This window comes from Zingiber officinale, chromosome 9A (genome assembly GCF_018446385.1).
Source record: "Zingiber officinale cultivar Zhangliang chromosome 9A, Zo_v1.1, whole genome shotgun sequence".
NCBI lineage: Eukaryota > Viridiplantae > Streptophyta > Magnoliopsida > Zingiberales > Zingiberaceae > Zingiber > Zingiber officinale.
This window is the reverse complement of record NC_056002.1, coordinates 30,372,752-30,392,846: the sequence shown is the minus strand read 5'-3', so window position 1 is coordinate 30,392,846 and position 20,095 is coordinate 30,372,752. Positions and strand designations below refer to the sequence as shown.

The 20,095-nt window shown below is 39.3% G+C and overlaps 1 protein-coding gene across 1 annotated transcript; it reads left to right on the top strand.

The window, feature by feature from the left end:
• Positions 1-16,005: 16,005 nt before the first annotated feature.
• Positions 16,006-19,060, top strand: LOC122021108 (cold-regulated 413 inner membrane protein 1, chloroplastic-like). The gene is made up of 6 exons (XM_042579193.1): positions 16,006-16,321; positions 16,391-16,531; positions 17,815-17,910; positions 18,013-18,077; positions 18,227-18,296; positions 18,632-19,060. Exons 1-6 carry the CDS (start codon positions 16,182-16,184, stop codon positions 18,795-18,797), a joined length of 678 nt encoding a protein of 225 aa, XP_042435127.1. The 5' UTR covers positions 16,006-16,181; the 3' UTR covers positions 18,798-19,060.
• Positions 19,061-20,095: the final 1,035 nt, after the last annotated feature.

Genomic DNA, 20,095 nt, shown 5'->3' with positions numbered 1-20,095 from the left:
GGTGGTTATTCAACATAGACCTCTTCTTTAATGAAACCATTTAAGAAGGCTGATTTGACGTCCATTTAATAGAGCTTGAAGCCTCTATGTGCAGCAAAAGCTAGCATTAAGCGGATGGATTCTAATCGAGCCACGGGAGCATAAGTCTCATCATAATCGAGGCCTTCGACTTGACTATAGCCCTTGGCTACAAGTCTTGCCTTGTTTCTTACTACTTCTCCCTTTTGGTTTAACTTATTTTTGAAGACCCATTTGGTTCCAATAATGGTGGTCTTCTTAGGTCTAGGAACTAAGTCCCACACTTGGCTCCTTTCAAATTGACCTAACTCATCTTGCATAGCTATGATCCAATCAGGACCGTGCAATGCCTCATCAACTAATTTTGGTTCGATTTATGAGATCAAGGCGACCTCATTAGACTCATTTCTAAAGAATGACCTAGTCCTAACCCCTTGTTGAATGTCTCCCACAATCTGGTCTTGGGGATGACTAGAGGCTATTCTAGATTGCCTTGGTGTTGGCGGTGTCTCATGAATGGTCTCACTAGACACAGGCAAGGGCTCAGTATCAGGTAAAGGATCAGACTGAGTCCTCTCTTGCCTTTGCTTATCGTCATCGGAGTCAACTTCGACTCTTTCTATGTTTTGATCATTTAAACTTAGATTTCTAAGTTCAAATTGAATTTCTCCTACATCCTTTGATTGATCATTCGATTTAGGGATTTCTTCAAATGCTACATCCGAGGACTCTTCAATCAACTTAGTCCTAATGTTGTAGACTCGATAGACTTTGCTGGTTAGAGAGTACCCGACTAGTATCCCTTCGTCAGCCTTAGCCGTGAACTTTCCAAGATGATCCTTGGTGTTCAAGATAAACACCTTACAACCAAACACCCTAAGATGTTTAATTGTAGGGGGTTTCCCAAACCAAAGTTCATGGGGAGTCTTTCCTAAAAACCTATGTATCAAGACTCGGTTTTGCACATAGCAAGCGGTATTTACCGTTTCAGCCTATAAGTAGCTCGGTAATGAGTACTCATTGAGCATGCTTCGTGCAGCCTCTTGTAAGACTCGGTTCTTTCTCTCCACAACCCCATTTTGTTGTGGGGTCCTTGGAGTAGAGAACTCATGCCTATATCCTTTTTCTTGACAAAATTATAAAAATCTATGGTTTTGAAATTCTCCACCATGATCACTTCTAATTATTTTAATTGTTGTCGATTTTTCATTTTCAGTTCTTCTACAAAAAGAAACAAAAACATCTATGGTTTGATCCTTATTTTTCAAAAAGAAAGTCCATGTATATCTAGTAAAATCATCAATGATCACTAAACAGTATCTACTCCCATTCAATGAAATAACATTACTGCAATCAAACAAATCCATATGCAATAAATCTAAAGCAGTAGATGTACTTACAACGCTTTTACCTTTATGAGCTGCTTTTGTTTGCTTACCCTTTTGACATGCATCACATAGTTTTGTCTTTTGATACTTGATGCTTGGTAAGTCTCGCACTAATCCTTTGTTGGCCAGCTTTCGAATATTCTTCATGTTTACGTGGGCCAACCTTCTATGCCACAGCCATGATTCTTCTTCTTTTGACATGAAACACTTAGCAGAGGCATTAGTAGCACTTTTAAAGGATACTTGGTAAATGTTATCTACCCTTGTGCCTACTAGTACCGTGTCAAGTGTGTCAATGTGTTTGACCAGACATTGACTTGAATGAAACTCAATTGTGTAACCCGTATCACACAATTGGCTGACACTTAGGAGATTAAAGGTCATCCCCTTGACTAGAAGGACATTTTTTATTTGGAGACATTCGGATATTTGAATATCTCCAACTCCTATAACCTTAAGGCTACCATTATTACCAAAGGACACATTACCTCTATTTTTGTTTTGAAGGGTAGTAAAGAGTGACTTGTCCCCGGTCATGTGCTTGGAGCATCCACTATCAACAAACCAAGTTGATAGATGCTCGCCCTTGACAAATGCCTACAAGACACGAAAGATAGATGTTTTAGGTACCCAAATCTTGGGACCTAATGCATCTACAATGAAAGACCTAGGAACCCATGCCTTGGTCACACCCTTCCTAGTCTCATGAACCATAAAAGCATGTGATCTATGAAATTGGGTTCTAGACACTAAGGAAATGAAACTAGACTCCTTAGGTTGGTATCCTAATCCAGCCTTTTTGTAGACCGCCCTTTGGGCATTTAGAATCATATCTAAGGTCTTAGAGCTAGTTGAGAATTTCTCAAGCATTTTCTTGAGTTTCTCAACTTCACTCTTTAGGGCATTATTTTCATCCTCAAGAAGCTCTTGATGAAGGTCATCAACCTCATCTTCCCTAAGAGTCTTCAAGTGTTCTACTTCTTCTTTTAATAATTTGATTTCAGTTTTTGATTTCTTAAGCAGTGTAGATAAATGAGCAATAGTCTTATAGCATTTTTCTAAATGTGGAGAGGTTACCTCTTCATCATCCGAAGATGATGAAGCCGCTGCTGATGTATCACTTCCGGAGTCCGATTCCTCCCTTGCCATGAGTGCTAATTGACGAGTGCTTTTCTCCTTCTCTTCCTCCGATGAGCTTTAGGAGGATTCATCCCAAGAAGCTTTGAGAGCTTTCTTCTTCTTGGCCCTTTCTTCCTTCTTCTTGAGTTTCGGACACTCGCTCCGATAGTGTCCTTTCTTGCTACACTCATAACAAGTAACGTTAGTCTTATCAATATTTTGATCAATAGACTTACCTTTCCCTTTGTATCTTCGGCTCCTTCTCATGATTCTTCTCACGAAGTTGGCCATCTCGCTTGATGATGATCCTCCTTCATCATCGGACTCGGAGGAGGATGAGGATGTAGGAATTTCTTTCTCCTTCTTCTTTTCTTTCTTCCTCCTTCCATCATTGCTCTTTTCTCCTGCAACTAAAGTAATACCTTTCTCTTTTTGACCCTTGTTAGCAAGCTCATGAAGTTCCATTTCACAAAAGAATTCATCTAACTTAACAATTGAGAGGTCCTTGGAGACCTTGTAGGCATCTACCATAGATGACCACAAGGCATTCCTTGGAAAAGCTTTGAGAGCGTACCTTACGAGATCGCGATTTTCTACGCGTTCATCCACGGAATGAAGACCATTGATGATCTCCTTGAACCTTCTGTGTAGTTCACTTACCGTTTCGTTCTCCTTCATGGTGAGATTTTGTAGTTGGTTTAGGAACAAGTCTCTCTTGGCGATCCGAGAGTCTCGAGTTCCTTCTTGGAGCTCGATGAGCTTGTTCCATAAATCCTTTGCACTCACGAATGGACCTACCTTGACAAGCTGATCTTTGGCTATTCCACATTGTAGTGTGACCACCGCCTTGGCATCGGCTTGTCCTTTGCGAGTTTGCTCGGCGGACCACCTCGACGACTCTAGTTCCTTACCTTCTTCATCCTTCGGAGGTGTGAAACCTTCCTTGACCGAGAACCACATGGAGATGTCGGTCTTGAGATAATACTCCATACGACTCTTCCAATATTGGAAATCCGCTCCATCGAAGTAGGGTGGGCGATTGGTACTAAAACCTTCCTTCATAGCCATCTTCTTGCTCTTTAGGGTGTTAATCCGGATGAAGAGCGCCTTGCTCTGATACCACTTGTTAGGACCTTCGGATGGCTAGAGAGGGGGGTGTGAATAGCCTCCTTTAAAAGTCCAATCAATTTCCTCACAAGAGTTTGTTAGCACAGCGGAAATAAGTAAAATGAAAACTGATGCAAGGAAAAGAACAAACCACCACTAACAAAACGATGTACGAGGTTCGGGGATAACTTGCCCCTACTCCTCGGCGTGTCCGTAAGGTGGACGATCCCTTGATCTTTCGGTAGATCACACCCCGGACAAAATCCGGCTAAGTGTTTCTCCTTCTCGGTGGAGTAACCTCTCCACAAAAGTCACAGAATAGATTTGAAAACAAAGCACAATGACTTACAGAGTTTTGTGGCTAACGGAATGAACAAATGAAACTTACAGCCACGAAGCAAAACGCATGCAAAGACAGAAGGAAGTCTTCAGTCAAGAGCTCAACAACACAGCCTCTTGATCGACAGAGAGTTTTTCCAGAACCTTAGCAAACCTCTCTTCTTCCTCCTTCTTATTCTGCTTTCTCACTGTCCCGAATCACTGCAACCAACTCAGGCGTCGCCAATCACTCTTCCTTCTCATCTGGTTCTCTGAACTCACAGCAATACCATCCATGGTCTTCACTGGTGTCTCTGAGCTCGAACCAATGAGCAAGAGTCCAACTGATCGCGGCCAGTGAACGTTGAAGCTCGAATTGCATCACTTGCAGTGAAATACAGCATAAAGGGCGCTTGTTCTTATTCTTCTGATGGAGCTTCATTTGCAATTAACCAATGACACGATACCTGCAACCTGCAACTTAAAAATCTCACAGCAGATGATTTGATCAGGTGAATCAGAAATCGAAGAGAAATAGCAGAAACAAACGACATGTTGTGGATCGGTCAGCAGCCGATCCATAGCTCTGGACCGATCGGGACTCATCACGATCGGTGCGAAGAGTCGATCGGTGCGTGGACCGATCGGCCTATGGTGGATCGGTCCACGGACCGATCCCCTATCGCTTTGAGTCCCAGCATCTTCGGCTTCTCGATCGGTCCGTCGACCGATCAGATAACCCAATGCTTCGTAGTTACTGATCGGTCCCCGCATCGATCGATAACCCACGAGACTTTCGTGTGGTCACCGATCGATTCGAGACCGTCGGTGACTCATGTATCACTGGATCGGTCTGTCGACCGATCCAGACAACCAGAGTATCACTGGATCGGTCAACAGACCGATCCAATGTCCTTGTGTTAGTTTTAGAGCCTCCCAGCCCTAAACCCTAATGTCTTCCTGGTCCAGAGAACGAGCTACCAAGCCCTCTCTGACCTAGTTCGGAGAACGAGCTGCCGAGCCCTCTCCGACTTTGTCCGGTTCAGACACTGATCTGCCCTTGCTGAGCTTAGTGGATCTGCCCGCAATCACCACCGGCTGCCAATTGATTCTCTTCCATCTACTTCCCATCCCTTAGTCCCTGGTGATGAGATTTTCTTCCTCGCGCATCACAGCAACATCCGGATTTGCATCAGAGAGGAAGCTCGAGTTGGAATTCGGCTCTGGCGAGGGATTGACTGTTCATGGATAGCTGCTGCCACTAGATACTTTGCTTCGGCTGGTTCCCTAGCTCTAGGATCTGTAATGGACTTTTCATTTGGTTCGACATGAAGACTTGGCCAAATTCCCAAATAGCACTAGTTCGGTCACCATTACCGCAGTGAACGCGCTCCAACACTGATCAAGCAGGTAATCTTCTAGAAATTAATGAGTTATTGGAGGTCAATTCATTGTTTTATCATACTGCTACAAATTGAATCAAAAGATAGTTGGGATTGGTCCGAATGGTGGAACGATTAGAGTTAATGGGTGATTAGTTGTTTATGTGTTAATAAGGGTTAATGAAGCTAACCCTAGATGGTCGGTGGATTAGGAATTTGTTTAGCTATTTGTTTATAATTAAATTAGCTAAACTGTACGATTTACCACAGGACTTTGACGCGAGACGAGTATCTCGATTACCAGATTTGGACTTTTCGATTGGAGGCGGGTACTTTGACTTATGTCTTTTGATATGCATAATAATGTGTTTAACATATAGCATGATTGTGTTTTCCATTTGTTTCGGTTGGTCACTACATGATCTATTACATGTTTGCTTGTTTACTTGTTATGCACTGCATGTTATTATTTACCTGATCATTCCTGCTTTATAGGCAGTGACACAACCATATGATACATTATGTTCAGGACCTAGGGTTTATTTGATACCCTATCTGTTTGTGTACCTTCCATATGATACATTGACTTGTGGTACACCTTTTATTTATGTATGGATCTTGCTATGCTATTCATGATATTGCCATATTTAGTGTCATGCATCATCTTCCATGATTGCATGCTGTGCGATTGTCTGCTCCATTATTGTTGAGCGCATCGCCAGTTACATGTATCTGTACACACCACCACTCATGAGTTAGTGGTATATCAGACATGTGTGTGACAGTTCTGCTGTTTGGCTCCGTTAGTCTGGTGACTCCACGTGGTAGCCGACAAACAGTTCCGCTCTATTTGACTTCGTTGATTTAGTGTAGCAGCATTGTAGCCGGCAGGAAGATGGACTTTGTTTGGCTCCATTGGTCTGCTCATGGGTAGTGTGACTCAGCGTGGTAGCCGACAGAGATTTCTCCTTGTCATCGTGTACCGGGAGATGAGAGCATTTCGCTCCCCCATTTATTATTTCGGGGTAGGAGTATGTGTGTACTCCGACAGCATCCCGTCTACTCGGTCACTCATCAGGGGCAGTGATGTCAGAGTACACGGTTGTCACAGCTCTACCCACTCGGACTCACTATTATGTGTGAGATGGCTGATTGGTGTCAGGGGTGACCATGTCATTGACATCATATGCATGATGCATTTATTGTTTGTGTTTGCTGCATTTACTTGCTGCATTTATATGGATGCATATGATTGACATGCATACAGGATTATGACAACCTCGGTTTGACGACCCTGTTACCTTTATACCTTGGTCCTGGTTAGTATAGTTTTCTCCTATTTTTGTTTCGGTTGCATTTATTCTTCTCGTATTCAGGAGACTGTACGCATGATTAGTGTTGTCTGTTATTTACTTTATTATGCACATCAGTTGTACCTGCTGAGTGTTGGACTCACACCCTCCTCCGTTGATATTTTCAGGTTGAGGTTGTTCGGAGCAGTTCCAGTCGCTAGTCCCCATTGCACGTAGTGCTAGTCCTCTGCCGATCATGAGTTGTTATTCTAGTTTTCTCTATCAGACTATTGTTAATACAGTCTGACCTGGCTGTTGTTTTGATGTTGACACTGATTTAAGTTTGTATCAGATATTAATTAAACTCAGACTGATTAATGATCAAGGTGTTAGAGTGTATACTAAAAGCCTAGCTTTTGGTATAAACATTTATCTAGAAATAAGAATCACATTGGTCAAATGTCTACATTTGTGATAAATGTAGTTGTTCAATTAATTTATATTGTAGATAACATGGTGTGTGGTGTCACACACAGAGGATCATGTTATCAGTACCTTATAAATTATAAACAGTAGCTCACGACCAAGATGGAAAAGAACAAACCATTTGAAGGTCGTAGTGTAATTAGGTATTAGTTTATCTTAACTATATAATTACACTAGTACACTTAGAGTGTATTGAGTAGGACCATTAGAGGTCGTTTCTTTTATACTGACTTTATAAAGAAACAAAGACCTCAGTTATTATGGAAGTGTGTGCTCTTAATCCTAATATAATAACAAGCACATATATTTGATATTTATTTCTTTAATTTATCAATGGGTGAGATTTAGTTCGATGAATCAATAAGCCCGATAAGTTGGGAAATGATATCACTTATAGTGTGTGTTGTTGATTATAGAAGGAAACTGTGTCCTAGTGATCTAGGTTGAGAATGTCCCCAAGAGGAGCTCATAAGGATTGTCATGTTAAACCCTGCAGGTGGACTTAGTCCGACATGACAATGAAGTTGAGTGGTACTACTCTTGGAGCTAGATATTAATTAAGTGAGTTGTCAGTAACTTACTTAATTAGTGGACATTTGTTATCTTAAACACAGGGAGACTAACACACTCATAATAAGAAGGAGCCCAAAATGTAATTTGGGATTGATGCGGTAGTTCAATAATAGTTCTTTAGTGGAATGAATTATTATTGATGAAATTAAGTTGTGTGTTCGGGGTGAACACGGGATGCTTAATTTCATCGGGAGACCAAAACCAATTTCTCCTCTCGGTCCCTATCGTAGCCTCTAGTATATAGAGATTTATACCCACCGCATACCCACCTTCTTACCCATCCAATGGGGCCGGCCAAGCTAGCTTGGAACCCAAGCTAGGGCCGGCCAAGACCAAGTGGATGAGCCATGTAGGTGGCCGGCCAAAGCATGGGTCCCAAGCTTAGGTGGCCGACCACTAGAATATTAAAAAGGATTTTTATTAAAATTATTTCTTATGTGGATATCATGGTTTTAAAAGAGAGTTTTAAAAATTAAAAATTTCCTTTTATAGCTTTCTACAAAAGATTAAGAGAAGAGATTAATCTCTTTCCTTATTTGTAGTTTAAAAGGATGGTTTTAATTTTTGGTAAAAACTTTCCTTATTTGTAAATCATCTACATGTTTAAAAGAGAGTTTAAAATTTGAAATCTTTCCTTATTTGTTGATTAAAGGAGGATTTTAAATTTTAAGAAAACTTTCCTTTTTAACCATGTTCATGATTTAAAAGAAAGTTTAAAAATTAATAATTCTCTTTTATTAGTTTCTACAAAAGATTAAGAAAAGATTTGATATCTTTCCTTATTTGTAGATTAAGAGAGATTTTAATTTTTTTTTTTTTAGAGATAACTTTCTTTTTATCCACATGTTTAAAAGAAAGATTTTAATTTATTAAATTTCCTTTTTATTAACCACCATGAAGGGAAAAATTATTTGAGAAATTTTTATAAATTTCCGAAAGCAAATTAGGAAGTTTTAATTCTTGTGTGAATTAAAATTTCCTTGATTAAAGGGATTAAGGTGGCCGGCCATTACAAATAGAAAAGAAAAATTATTTTTAATTAAATAAATTTTCTTTTTTAATGGCAAAAGAATTAAGGAAGTTTTTTATTAAATTTTCCTTATTTGCCAAGACCAAGGATTATAAAAGAGGGGGTAGAGGAGGCTTCAAGGGGAATGTCTCTATTTATTTTTCTCCCTCTTTTCTTCTTTGGGTGTGGCCGGCCCTTTCTTTTCTTTCCTCTCCTTTGTGTGGCCGAAACTTTCTCATGGTGGAGTTAGCTTTGGTGGCCGGATCTAAGAAGGAGAAGAAGGAGAGAAAAGAAGCCTCTTTTCTAGCATCCCTTGGAGCATGGTGGTGGTGGCCGAACCTCTTCATCCTAGAAGAAGTTTTGATGGCCGAAACTTGCAAGGAAGAAGAAGGTGCTTGGTGGTTCTCATCTCGGAAGATCGTTGCCCACACAACGTCCGAGGTTAGAAGAGAAATACGGTAGAAGATCAAGAGGTCTTTCTAAAAGGTATAACTAGTAATTTTTCTTTCCGCATCATACTAGTTATTTTTGGAAATAATACTAAATACAAGAGGCATACGATTCTAGAGTTTCGAATTTGTTTTCGATATAGTGTTCTTTTGTTTTTCTTTCCCTTGTGATTTGATTGTTCTTTTCGGTTAACCTAAAGTTATTTTAGGAAATTAAATATTAGCTTTCCATAAAAGGTTTTGTCTAGTCGGTGGTGGTTGCTCCCATATCCAAGAAGGCCGTGTGCCTCACCACGTCAGTACTGGGAACCAATTATGGAAATTAATATTTAATGGAATTAATAACTTAAGGTGATTTGGGTCGAACGTGTTAAGTTCCGCAGGAGACCCAAGTCAAAACCTAAAAGAACGAATAGATTAAGTTTTGGATCAAACGTGTTAAGTTTCGCAGGCGATCCAAAATTTAATTTAAAAGAACACATGGTAGCTAGGAAAAGGTTCAGACCTTTGTACAAAATTTTTGTACAGTGGAACCTCTAGGCTTTCCGAGTAGCAACCAACACAAGGTTGATCATGTGGAGAGGAAAAGTCTAAGTACGGATACTTGGCACGCGAAGTCGGAGAGGGCTCGGTAGCTCGTTCTCCGGACTAGGTCGGAGAGGGCTCGGTAGCTCGTTCTCCGGACTAGGTCAGAGAGGGCTCGGTAGCTCGTTCTCTGGACCGGACGAAGTCGGAGAGGGCTTGGTAGCTCGTTCTCCGGACTAGGTCAGAGAGGGCTCGGTAGCTCGTTCTCTGGACCGGACGAAGTCGGAGAGGGCTCGGCAGCTCGTTCTCCAGACTAGGTCAGAGAGGGCTCGGTAGCTCATTCTCTGACCCGGACATGGAAGTCGGAGAGAGCTCGGTAGCTTGTTCTCCAGACTAGGTCAGAGAGGGCTCGGTAGCTCGTTCTCTGGACCAGGAAAACGTTAGGGTTTAGGGCTAGGAAGCGCTAAAACCAACAGAGGCATTGGATCGGTCTGTTGACTGATCCAGTGATACTTTAGCTGTCTGGATCGGTCTGTCGACCGATCCAGTGATACCTTAGTTATCTGATCGGTCTCGTGACCGATCAGTAACCACACTGTAGCTTTCTGTGGGTTATCTGATCGGTCTGGTGACCGATCAGTAACCAAACAGTACTTCACTATATGTTATCTGATCGGTCTGTAGACCGATCAAAAGGAAGCGAAGGATTCAGAGGACTATAGGGGATCGGTCTGTGGACCGATCCACCTATAGGCTGATCGGTCCACAGACCGATCAGAAGCCTCCCAAACTGATCAGGATATGTCCTGATCGGTCCAGAGAGCTATGGATCGGTCTGTTGACCGATCCACAACGATGTCGTTTATCTTCTGATATTTCTCTGCGATTTCTGATTCATCTGATCTAACTATCTGCTGTAAGCTTTTTGAGTTACAGATTGCAGGTGTCGTGCCAATGCTTGAATTCAAACTAAGCACCACCAGAAGAATAAGACCAAGTGCTCTTTCTGCTGTGTTTCACTGCAAATTGTGCAATTGGAGCGTCAACGTTCACTGGGCAACAGCTTGACTCTTGCTTATTGGTTCGAGCTCAGAAACACCAGTGAAGACCATGGATGGTATTGGTGTGAGTTCAGAGAACCAGATGAGGAGGAAGAGTGATTGGCGACGCCTGAGTTTGTCGCAGTGATTTGATACAGGTGACAGTGATTCGGCTCTGGCTGAAGACAGTGAGAAAGCAGAGCAATAAGAAGAAGGAAGAAGAGAGGTTTGAAGAAGATTTTTTGAAAAACTCTCTGTCGATCAAGCAAGAGGCTGTGTGTTTGAGCTCTTGGCTGAGGAACTTCTTCTGTCTCTGCGTTTTGATTTCATCGTGGCTGTAAGTTAATTGTTCATTCCTTTTGGCCACTAAACTCTGTAAGTCTTGTGCTTCATTTCAAATCTTTTCTGAGACTTTGTGGAGAGGTTACTCCACCGAGAAGGAGAAATACTTAGCCGGAATTTGTCCGGGGTGTGATCTACCGAAAGATCAAGGGATCGTCCACCTTACGGACACGCCGAGGAGTAGGGGCAAGTTATCCCCGAACCTCGTACATCCTTGTTGTGTTAGTGGTGGGTTGTTTCTTTTCCTTGCATTAGTTTTCTTTTTGCTTATTTCCGCTGTGCTAACAAGTTTTGTGAGGAATTAATTGAGTTTTTAGTGGAGGCTATTCACACCCCCCCTCTCTAGCCATCCGAAGGTCCTAACAACTATGTCTTGGTCTTGTAATGTTTTACTTATGGATTCTTATCGTTGATGGATTTTGGTATGATTTGGATATGTTTTACTCCATGCCTGCCTGGAGGGCAAAAGAGGTGAGTTTGTCGGATTTGTGTTTTATGAGTGTAGTGGAGTAGGAAAAATCGGATTTGAGCTTTACGAGTGTAGCTGAGTAGGGTTATTTTCGAGTCATCGTATTACTGTTCTATTTGTTTACTATTAAACTGCGTGGTTGTGTCAGCCAGAGGCTGAAATTAATATTAACTGCGTGGTGATTGTTTTATTATTGTTATTATTCCAGCCGCATGTGGCTGAGGTATATGGTGATTGTAGAAAGTTTTAGATTGTCCGCCGTAGAGGGGAGATGCTGCCGAAATTTCTTCGGACAGGGACTCCTCCGGGGCGTGACACTGGACTGCCGTAAATCATATATTAAAGTACCTGAGAGGGAATAGAGATTATATGATATCTTACAAGACAGATGATTCACTCCCTGTGGGTTACATGGATTTGAATTTTTAATCTGATAGGGACAATAGTAAGTAAATCTCGGGGGTTTTGTGTTTACTTTAGAAGGTAGAGCTATAACAATGAAGGAGTGTTAAGTAGAGATGCTTTTTCAGACTCCACCATAGAAGCTGAGTATGTGGCAGCCTCTGAGGCGGTCATAAAAGTTGTATGGCTCAGAAACTTCATGATGAACTTAGATGTGATTCCTGGTTTGCCTAAATTTATTACAATTTATTGTGATAATAGTGGTATAGTAGCAAACTCGAAGGAACCACGACCCCATAAGGCGAGTAAACACATTGAGTACAAGTACCACCTAATACGAGACATCGTATAAATGAGGAGAAGTTGTTGCCACCTAGATTACATTAGATGATAACTTGGAAGATCCTTTCACTAAGACCCTTAAGGCAAGAGCTTTTGATGAGCATGTTGAGGGGTTAGAAATCAGATGTATGGCAGGGTATATGGCAACATAGTCTTTTAGTATAAGTGGGAGATTGTTAGAATGTATACTAAAAGTCTAGCTTTTTGTAAACATTTATTTTGAAATAAGAATCACATTGGTTAAATGTTTACATTTATGCTAAGTGTAGTTGTCCATTTAATTTATATTGTAGATAATATGGTGTGAGGAGATACACAGAAGTTCATGTTATCAGTTCCTTATAAATTATAAATAGTTGCTCACAACCAAGATGGAATGGGATAAACTATTAGAGTGGTTGTAGTGTAATTAGGTATTAGTTTATCTTGACTAATAAATTACACTAGTACACTATGAGTGTATTGAGCAGGACCATTTGAGGTAGTATCTTTTTATACTGACTATATAAAAGAACAATACCTCTGTTATTATGGAAGTGTGTACTCTTAATCATGATATAATAACAAGCACATATACTTAATATTTATTTCTTTAATTTATCAAAGGGTGTGATTTAGCTTGTTAAATTAATAGGCCCGATAAGTTGGGAAATGATATTATTTATATGGTGTGTTGTTGATTATACAATGAAACTGTGTCCTAGTAATCTAGGTTGATGATGTCCCCTTGAGGAGCTCATAAGGATTGTCATATAAACTCTGCAGGTGGACTTAGTTCGACATGACGATAAGGTTGAGTGATACCACTCTTAGACCTAGATATTAATTAAGTGAGTTGTCAGTAACTCATTTAATTAGTGGGCATTCAATATCTTAAACACAGGGAGACTAATACACTCATGATAAGAAGGAGCCCATATAGTAATATGGGATTGATGCGGTAGTGTAATAATAACTCTTTAGTGGAATGAGATATTATTGATGAACTTGGGTTGGGTGTTCGGGGCGAACACGGGAAGCTCAAGCTCATCGGGAGACCAAAACCAATTCCTCCTCTTATTTATAAAGTCTTATATCCACAAAAAAACCCAATTTCTTGGTGGCCGACCAAGCCTAGCTTGGAGCCCAATTTAGGGTCGGCCAAACCAAACCAAGTTGTGAGCCAAGTTGTGGCCGGCCCTAGCTTGGAGCCCAAGCAAGGGTGGCCGACCACATATAGATTAAAAGTAGATTTTAAATTTTAAATCTTTCCTTATGTGGAAGCCATGGTTTTAAAAGAGAGTTTTAAAAAAAAATAAATCTTTCCTTTTATAGCTTTCTATAAAGGATTAAGAGAAATGTTTGATATTTTTCCTTATTTGTAGTTAAAAGGAATATTTTAATTTTTGATAAAACTTTCCTTTTTAGCAACCATCCACATGTTTTAAAAGAAAGATTTTAATTTATATAATTTTCCTTTTACAACCAACAAGGGATTTAAAGAAAAAAAATTTAATTAAAATTTCTTACCAGAAACAAATAAGGAAGTTTTAATTTTATTTTTAAAACTTTCCTTGTTTGGATTTAAAGGGGTGGCCGACCATGACAAGAAGAAAAGGAAGTTTTAATTTTTTATTTTAAAACTTTTCTTTTTAGTCATTGGCAAGGAATATAAGGAAGTTTTAATTATGTTTAAAACTTTCTTTATTTGCCAAAGATCAAGGAATATAAAAGAGAAGGAGGGGGTGCCTCATCCAAGAACACATCTTCTATTTCTCTCCTCTCTTCCTTGGTGGTGGCCGACCCTTTGCTCTTCCTTTTCTCTTCATCTTTGTGGTCGGCGGCATCAAGACTTGAAGGTTGGATTGGTGGCCGGTTCATGCTTGGAGAAGAAGGAGACATTGTTTCCTAGCATCCCTTGGAGTTTGGTTGGTGGCCGAACTTCATCATCTCTTGGGGAGAGTTGGTGGCCGAAACTTGGAAGGAAGAAGAAGTCTTGGGTGGATTCTCGTTTTGGTAGATCGTCGCCCACACGACGTCCGAGATAAGAAAAGGAATACAATAGAAGATCAAGATGTCTATAAGTTACAAGAGGTATAACTAGTTATTAGTTTCCGTATCATAACTAGTTTATCTTTTGTATAGATCTTGAAAAACCAAACACAAGAGGTTATCGGTTTTAGTTATCATTTTTGTTATCGATTTTCGTTTTGATTTCATGTTTCGATATTGTGCTTCTATTGAGGTCTCTATAGTTAAACCTAGTTTACTGTAAGAAGTTAAATATCCAATTTCTCTGTGAGGTTTTGTCTAGGAAGTGGTGGATGATCTCATACCCAATAAGGTCTAGTGCCTCGCCATGTTTAACCTGGAAGCCGATCTTAGAAATAGATATTTGATAACTTCTGTAATATGGTTTAACTTAGGAAGATCTCATCGGTTGAATTTGAAGTAAGAATGTTAAGTTTCATTCCCAATCCAAGTTTAACTTCTAAAGGGGAAATTTGGATTAATAATGTTAAACATCGTTTGCAATCCAAATTTAACTTTAGTAGAACACATGGGTAGTTAGGATAGTTCTATGTTTGTACAAATTTTTGTACAGGGAAACTATGATGATATTCCGAGTAGCAACCAATAGGCGGTCCTTCTAGTGTCATCCATCTGATTGCCTTGATTCAAGTGTATTAAGTTTCCCACGACGTCAATTTGATCTTGCGCCAAGACTTTTAGAAGGAGATCCACCAGCAAAGGTTGTGGGCGTGCCAATTGCTATCGTAGGAACCGAATAGAGAAGTTTTAGGAGGTGAGATCATTGTCGCTCGGAAAATCTGGAGAAGATCAAAGACTAGGGAAGAGGGTTAGAATGATGCCAAGATATCCAATGTTGCCACTCCGATGCTTAAATCATAATCAATGAGAAGATGAAGGAATATATGAACTAATGAATAGTTAAGAGTTTTTTAATTAGATTTCCCCTTTCCTTTTGCCTTGCTGACTCCTTTTATACTATCCTTGGATAACCTTTCACCTTCTATGCGTTAATGATCTTTACGCTACTTTCAGTGAATTTTTACCTTCTTATGTATTAATAATCATTCATTATTTTCACTAGAGTTCATATTTTCCTGATGCATTTATAGTTATCCTCATCTTTAATGTATATATCTAGCGGATGTTAAGTCATATTAATTATAAATATGAATTTAGGAGGTTTTTTTAGTTGCCTTGGCATGTTGAGATTACCCGGGGAAATTTCTTCAATTTAGGAGGTTTTTAAATTTCCTTGACATGTTGGGATTATCAGGGGAAATTTCTTTTGATAATAAATGAAAAATAGACACCATGATAATTCTAATAAAATAGGCATTCTGTCCTATTTTTTTTATCGAATTTATAAAATTTTTAAACAATTCAAATTCAAAACATTTAAAAGAATTTAATTCAAGTTGTCAAACTCAAATTAAAAAAAAATAAATTTGAATAATTATTTTTAGACTCAATTTTATTAAAATAATATAAAATTTAGTTCTATCTGATTCGTTTATACTATTTAATATATATATATATATTCTCCGACTAACCTGGGTTCATTTTGCTTGCAGGGCCTGAGATCGGGCCGGGTCTGATCTAATCTGTCGGCCAAGGGGCCCAAGACCGGATCGGACTCCCAATCATTGATTGTGCATTCGTTGTTCACTTACCGCTAAGGCCTCGTAGTTTACCCGTGCAATAGCTGGGAAAGAAAGTGGAGTCTACAGGTTAAAGCCATATGGTTGGATCATATGGAAGGTGTCATTCAATGGGTGTGTTTAGAAACTCGATAATTCACCGGCCAGGTGGCTGGAGCTCCTCCGTCTACCGTCGGTTCCGCCCATTCCCTGCTTCTTATCCCCTCCATCTCCGGTCCCCAGCTCGATCTGTGACCGCCGGCTCCGACGATGGCCACCGGCCTCCTTCTATCCCTCTCCTCCGTGCCCCTCGCCTCTTCGATCGCCCGACCGAGGCTCCAATGCCTCTCGCCCGCCCTCGCCCCCGTCTCCCGCGCAGCACCAATCACCGCCCCCGCCGTTCCCCTCAGGTAGGTTTTTCCATTTTTCTCCGACCTTGGCGGATCTTGATTTTGGGCTTTGATTTCTGTATTTTGTAGGCTGATCTGCCGTGCTCTTCCCGTTGCGGGCGGGCCGTCGATGAGGATTAAGCAGGAGAGCAAAAGGCGTACTGGAGTGGTATGCTATGCTGCGCCGCTCAGCCCGCATACTCTTCAGTGGGTTTCTGCTGCCTCCATCGCGTAAGCAAGCTAACTCAGTTCTAGATTTGTTGCTCTTTACCGTGCTTTGATCTTGGAACATTTTCTGGAAGCCTTGGATTGTGCATGTTACTGTTATAGATTTATAGTGGGCGATTCCAGTACCTGATTGTTTCATGATCGTAAACTAAGTCTCACTGAATTCTTGTGGGATTTAATCTACCAAAATTTTGGGATACAGAAAAGTATAAGAATCGAAATTAAAAAAAAAAAAAAAAGAAGGTAAACTTGGGTGCATATGTGGTGGCCATCATGTTGAGAAAGTACTTTTTTTATTTGTACTTGAGTCAAGCTAAGGTAAATTGAGTTCGAATCAAGCTTTCCCTAATCATGCCATCTCAGCTTAGGTCGGGTCTTGTTTTTGAAAAGATGAACATTGATTGCTAGATTGAGTTTTTGGATGCATGCAATATGATCAGTTAACTATATTAGAATAACTTAGCTTCAAGTAATTGTATAAATTTAAATCAATTGAGAAATAGTTCTTTCCGCATATGGTTCTTATTTATATCAAATTTAATTGGCTTGAAATTTTGAATGGATGTTGTATTGCCATGACTTTACATTTTAAACTGTTGGATATCCTTTCTTCGGATTTTAGAAAATAAAATAAAATTACAAGAACAGGATAAAAAAAATTGATATGGAATGACATAAATATATTCTTCAGAAAGGGATGGGACTTAAGTCTCAAGGTAAACAGTACCTCAAGATGATCTTAAACTAGACAATATCATTTGAGAAGCAACAAGATTTTCTGCTCCCCAGGGCATGATTGATAACTAACAATGAGACACTTCTTTCCTTTATAAATAGTTAATTTTGTTGGGGTTGAGGTTGCATTGATATCATATTGGGACCTATACAGTACGCTATTTAGGACTTGTTTACACTTCTTGTATCTTCTTATTACAAGCAAGGTTCTCCAAATACCCAGAGAGTAGAGCCATTGTCGCTTTTGTTGGATGACTAGGAGAGGAAGGGAAGAATAGTAACAAATCATCTAATGGATCCTCTAAAAACTTTTTTTTTCACAGTTCAGAGAAAAATATCAGATGGGTTCTAAACATTTACGTTAATTTTAGTTGTCAACAATCAACTTCATTATGAAGACAACCTTCCTAGATACAATAAGGTATTGCTTCACGGCTTGTGTAAACAACTGTGCTAGTGCAATAGGCTAGCATACATACTGGTTATGACATCTAAAAGAGTGATACTACATTATTGATATCAGTTTTCTAATAAGCATTTTGTGCTCTTAGGGTATTAATGTTTGCCAAAGGCACATCGATCCACAAATCATTCCTTCTCCCCCTTTTTGCTTTGCAAGCTCCTTCCAGTGTCATTTCATGGATCAAGTAAGCTGGACTCTATAGACTTGTTCATGTACTTCAGATTTGCAATCGGCATAATTTGTTTATATAAACTCTTCTTTTTTTTCTATGTCCAAAATATGGCAGGGGTGACTATGGCATTTGGACTATATTTTTGGCACTTCTAGTCCGTATTTTCTACTACCTTCCAGGTTAAGTGTTTCCTATAGCCTGATACTTATTCTCCTACATTAATTAATCAATTTTAGTCTGCGATGCCCGACTTCAGCTTAACGGTTTCTTTGTACTAGTGCCTTTTTCTTCGAACTCAGTCTCAACTTCATAGTTTCTTTCAGTGCAGGTCAACTTGAGTTGCCTTTCTTAGCAATGATGCTTGTCATTGTAGCTCCTTTTCAGACCCTGAACCTAAGGTAAAGTGATGAGCATTCACCCTCCAGGAAGAAACAAAAGTAGTCTTTCATTATTTCGATCTCCTAAGTTGTTCCCTTCACCTAAAAGGATCTAATTGTGGCTCGAAGCACTCAGAAGTTCAGATTTCAATCAGTGAATTTGAACTAACTGCTCAACCATTCTGTGCCTCACTCAATCCGATCGATTCAATTAAGTTGGTTTTTGACTTGTCGACAGTTCGGGCTTAAATTTGGAGGATGAGTTTGAAACTCCAATTCCGAACAAGTTGATCTAGTCAGATTTATGAATCACTAATCATCATACTTATCTTCTTGGTGCCTATTTTTCCTTGCAGAAGTACTCAATCTGGTGCGGTCGTGTCTTTGGCGATAGCCTCCTATCTGGCATTTCAGCACTTCTCCAGAGTAGGAAGTATGAGAAATGCTTTCGACCAAGGCTCCATAATAGCAACTTTAGCCATCATCTTTCTCACCGTCATCTCCTGCTTGTTACTCCTCTGATCCTGCTCCGACAAGAAGCTGTCAAATGTAATAATCTTCGAGCCTGCATTTATCTCTTCTCGACTCATCTTCCAGCTTCGCCATCGTCATCTTGCATAGTTTCCATCAAAATCTTCATTTGCATATCATGTCATGGCAAACTATTTAATGTGATTTGTAGGGATAATAAATGAGATTCCAAAGGCCCAATCCAAGGAATGCATGCAAGCACTGTGTGTGTGTTTTTTTTTAATAATATCAGATATCTAACATAAGTTGACTAATTTTGAGTGATTGATTCTGTTCGATCGAAGTTTTTCATCGGTTTACAGCAGATGACCCATCATCAACTCATGGTCCATTAACTCATTTCTAGGTTAATTGTTTATTAAGAGAAATTTATTTGATAATTTATTACAGTTGAAATTTAATTTTTATATGTTTAGGAATTGTTGCACTCGGACTGCATGCAGGTACGGTTAATGGCCCCTCTAAAATGGTCCCTCTAAAATGGTCGCACACTATCTGAAGGGATAAATTATACGGATATTTATCCTAGTGGAACGACATCAAATAAGATATTTTGTCAAATAAAATATTTTGTATCGTTGTGAATTAATCTAAAATTAATTAGAAGATATTTTGTATTCGTTGTGAATTAATCCTAAAATTAATTAGAACAATCAACTTGCATCTAGCTGCGCGGCATGCGAGTTATTTCTATGTGGAAGTGTAGAAGCAAAATACGATACGGACCTTGGGGTGCGGATTCGTTTGGACTTGACTCGGGGCGTCGGGAATTGCTCCAATTGTCTATGAGCAAATTGTACATGCGCTTGGAATCATTTCCAGTGTCGGAATTCATCTCAATAATTTTTTAATTTTATTTTAGGATATATTATATGTATTTGTATTTAAAGTTCAAAATTTTAAGATTTAGAAGTTGTGTTATAATGGGATTGAGCTAATAAAAATTTTCTTCTAGGGTTCATGCTTCTCTTTTGGATTATAATGTTTAAAATTAAAAGTTTTAAATGTCTATGGGATATATTATATGAATTTAGGATTTAAAAGTTTAGAATTTAGGAATTGAGTTATATCAAGTTTAAGTTAATAAGATTTTTTCTTTAGGGTTAAGATTTTCTTTTTAGGTTATAATATTTAAAATAAAAAAAATTAGGTATTCACGGGGTATAATATATATATATTTAAAATATTTTAAAGAAATTTTAATTTAAAAAAAATAGAGTCGAGGTGCCTGGATTAAATCCAGACATCCTGACCAAAACTTTAAAAAAAAAAATGAAAAATCAATCGTG

What these genes read in the sequence shown, in the direction of transcription:
- LOC122021108 (XM_042579193.1), top strand. Translation starts at nt 16,182, where the DNA reads ATGGCCACCGGCCTCCTTCTATCCCTCTCCTCCGTGCCCCTCGCCTCT. An exon ending in GTTTCTGCTGCCTCCATCGC is followed by an intron (nt 16,532 to 17,814) that starts GTAAGCAAGCTA and finishes TTGTGCTCTTAG; the next exon opens with GGTATTAATGTTTGCCAAAG. An exon ending in TTTCAGACCCTGAACCTAAG is followed by an intron (nt 18,297 to 18,631) that starts GTAAAGTGATGA and finishes TTTTCCTTGCAG; the next exon opens with AAGTACTCAATCTGGTGCGG.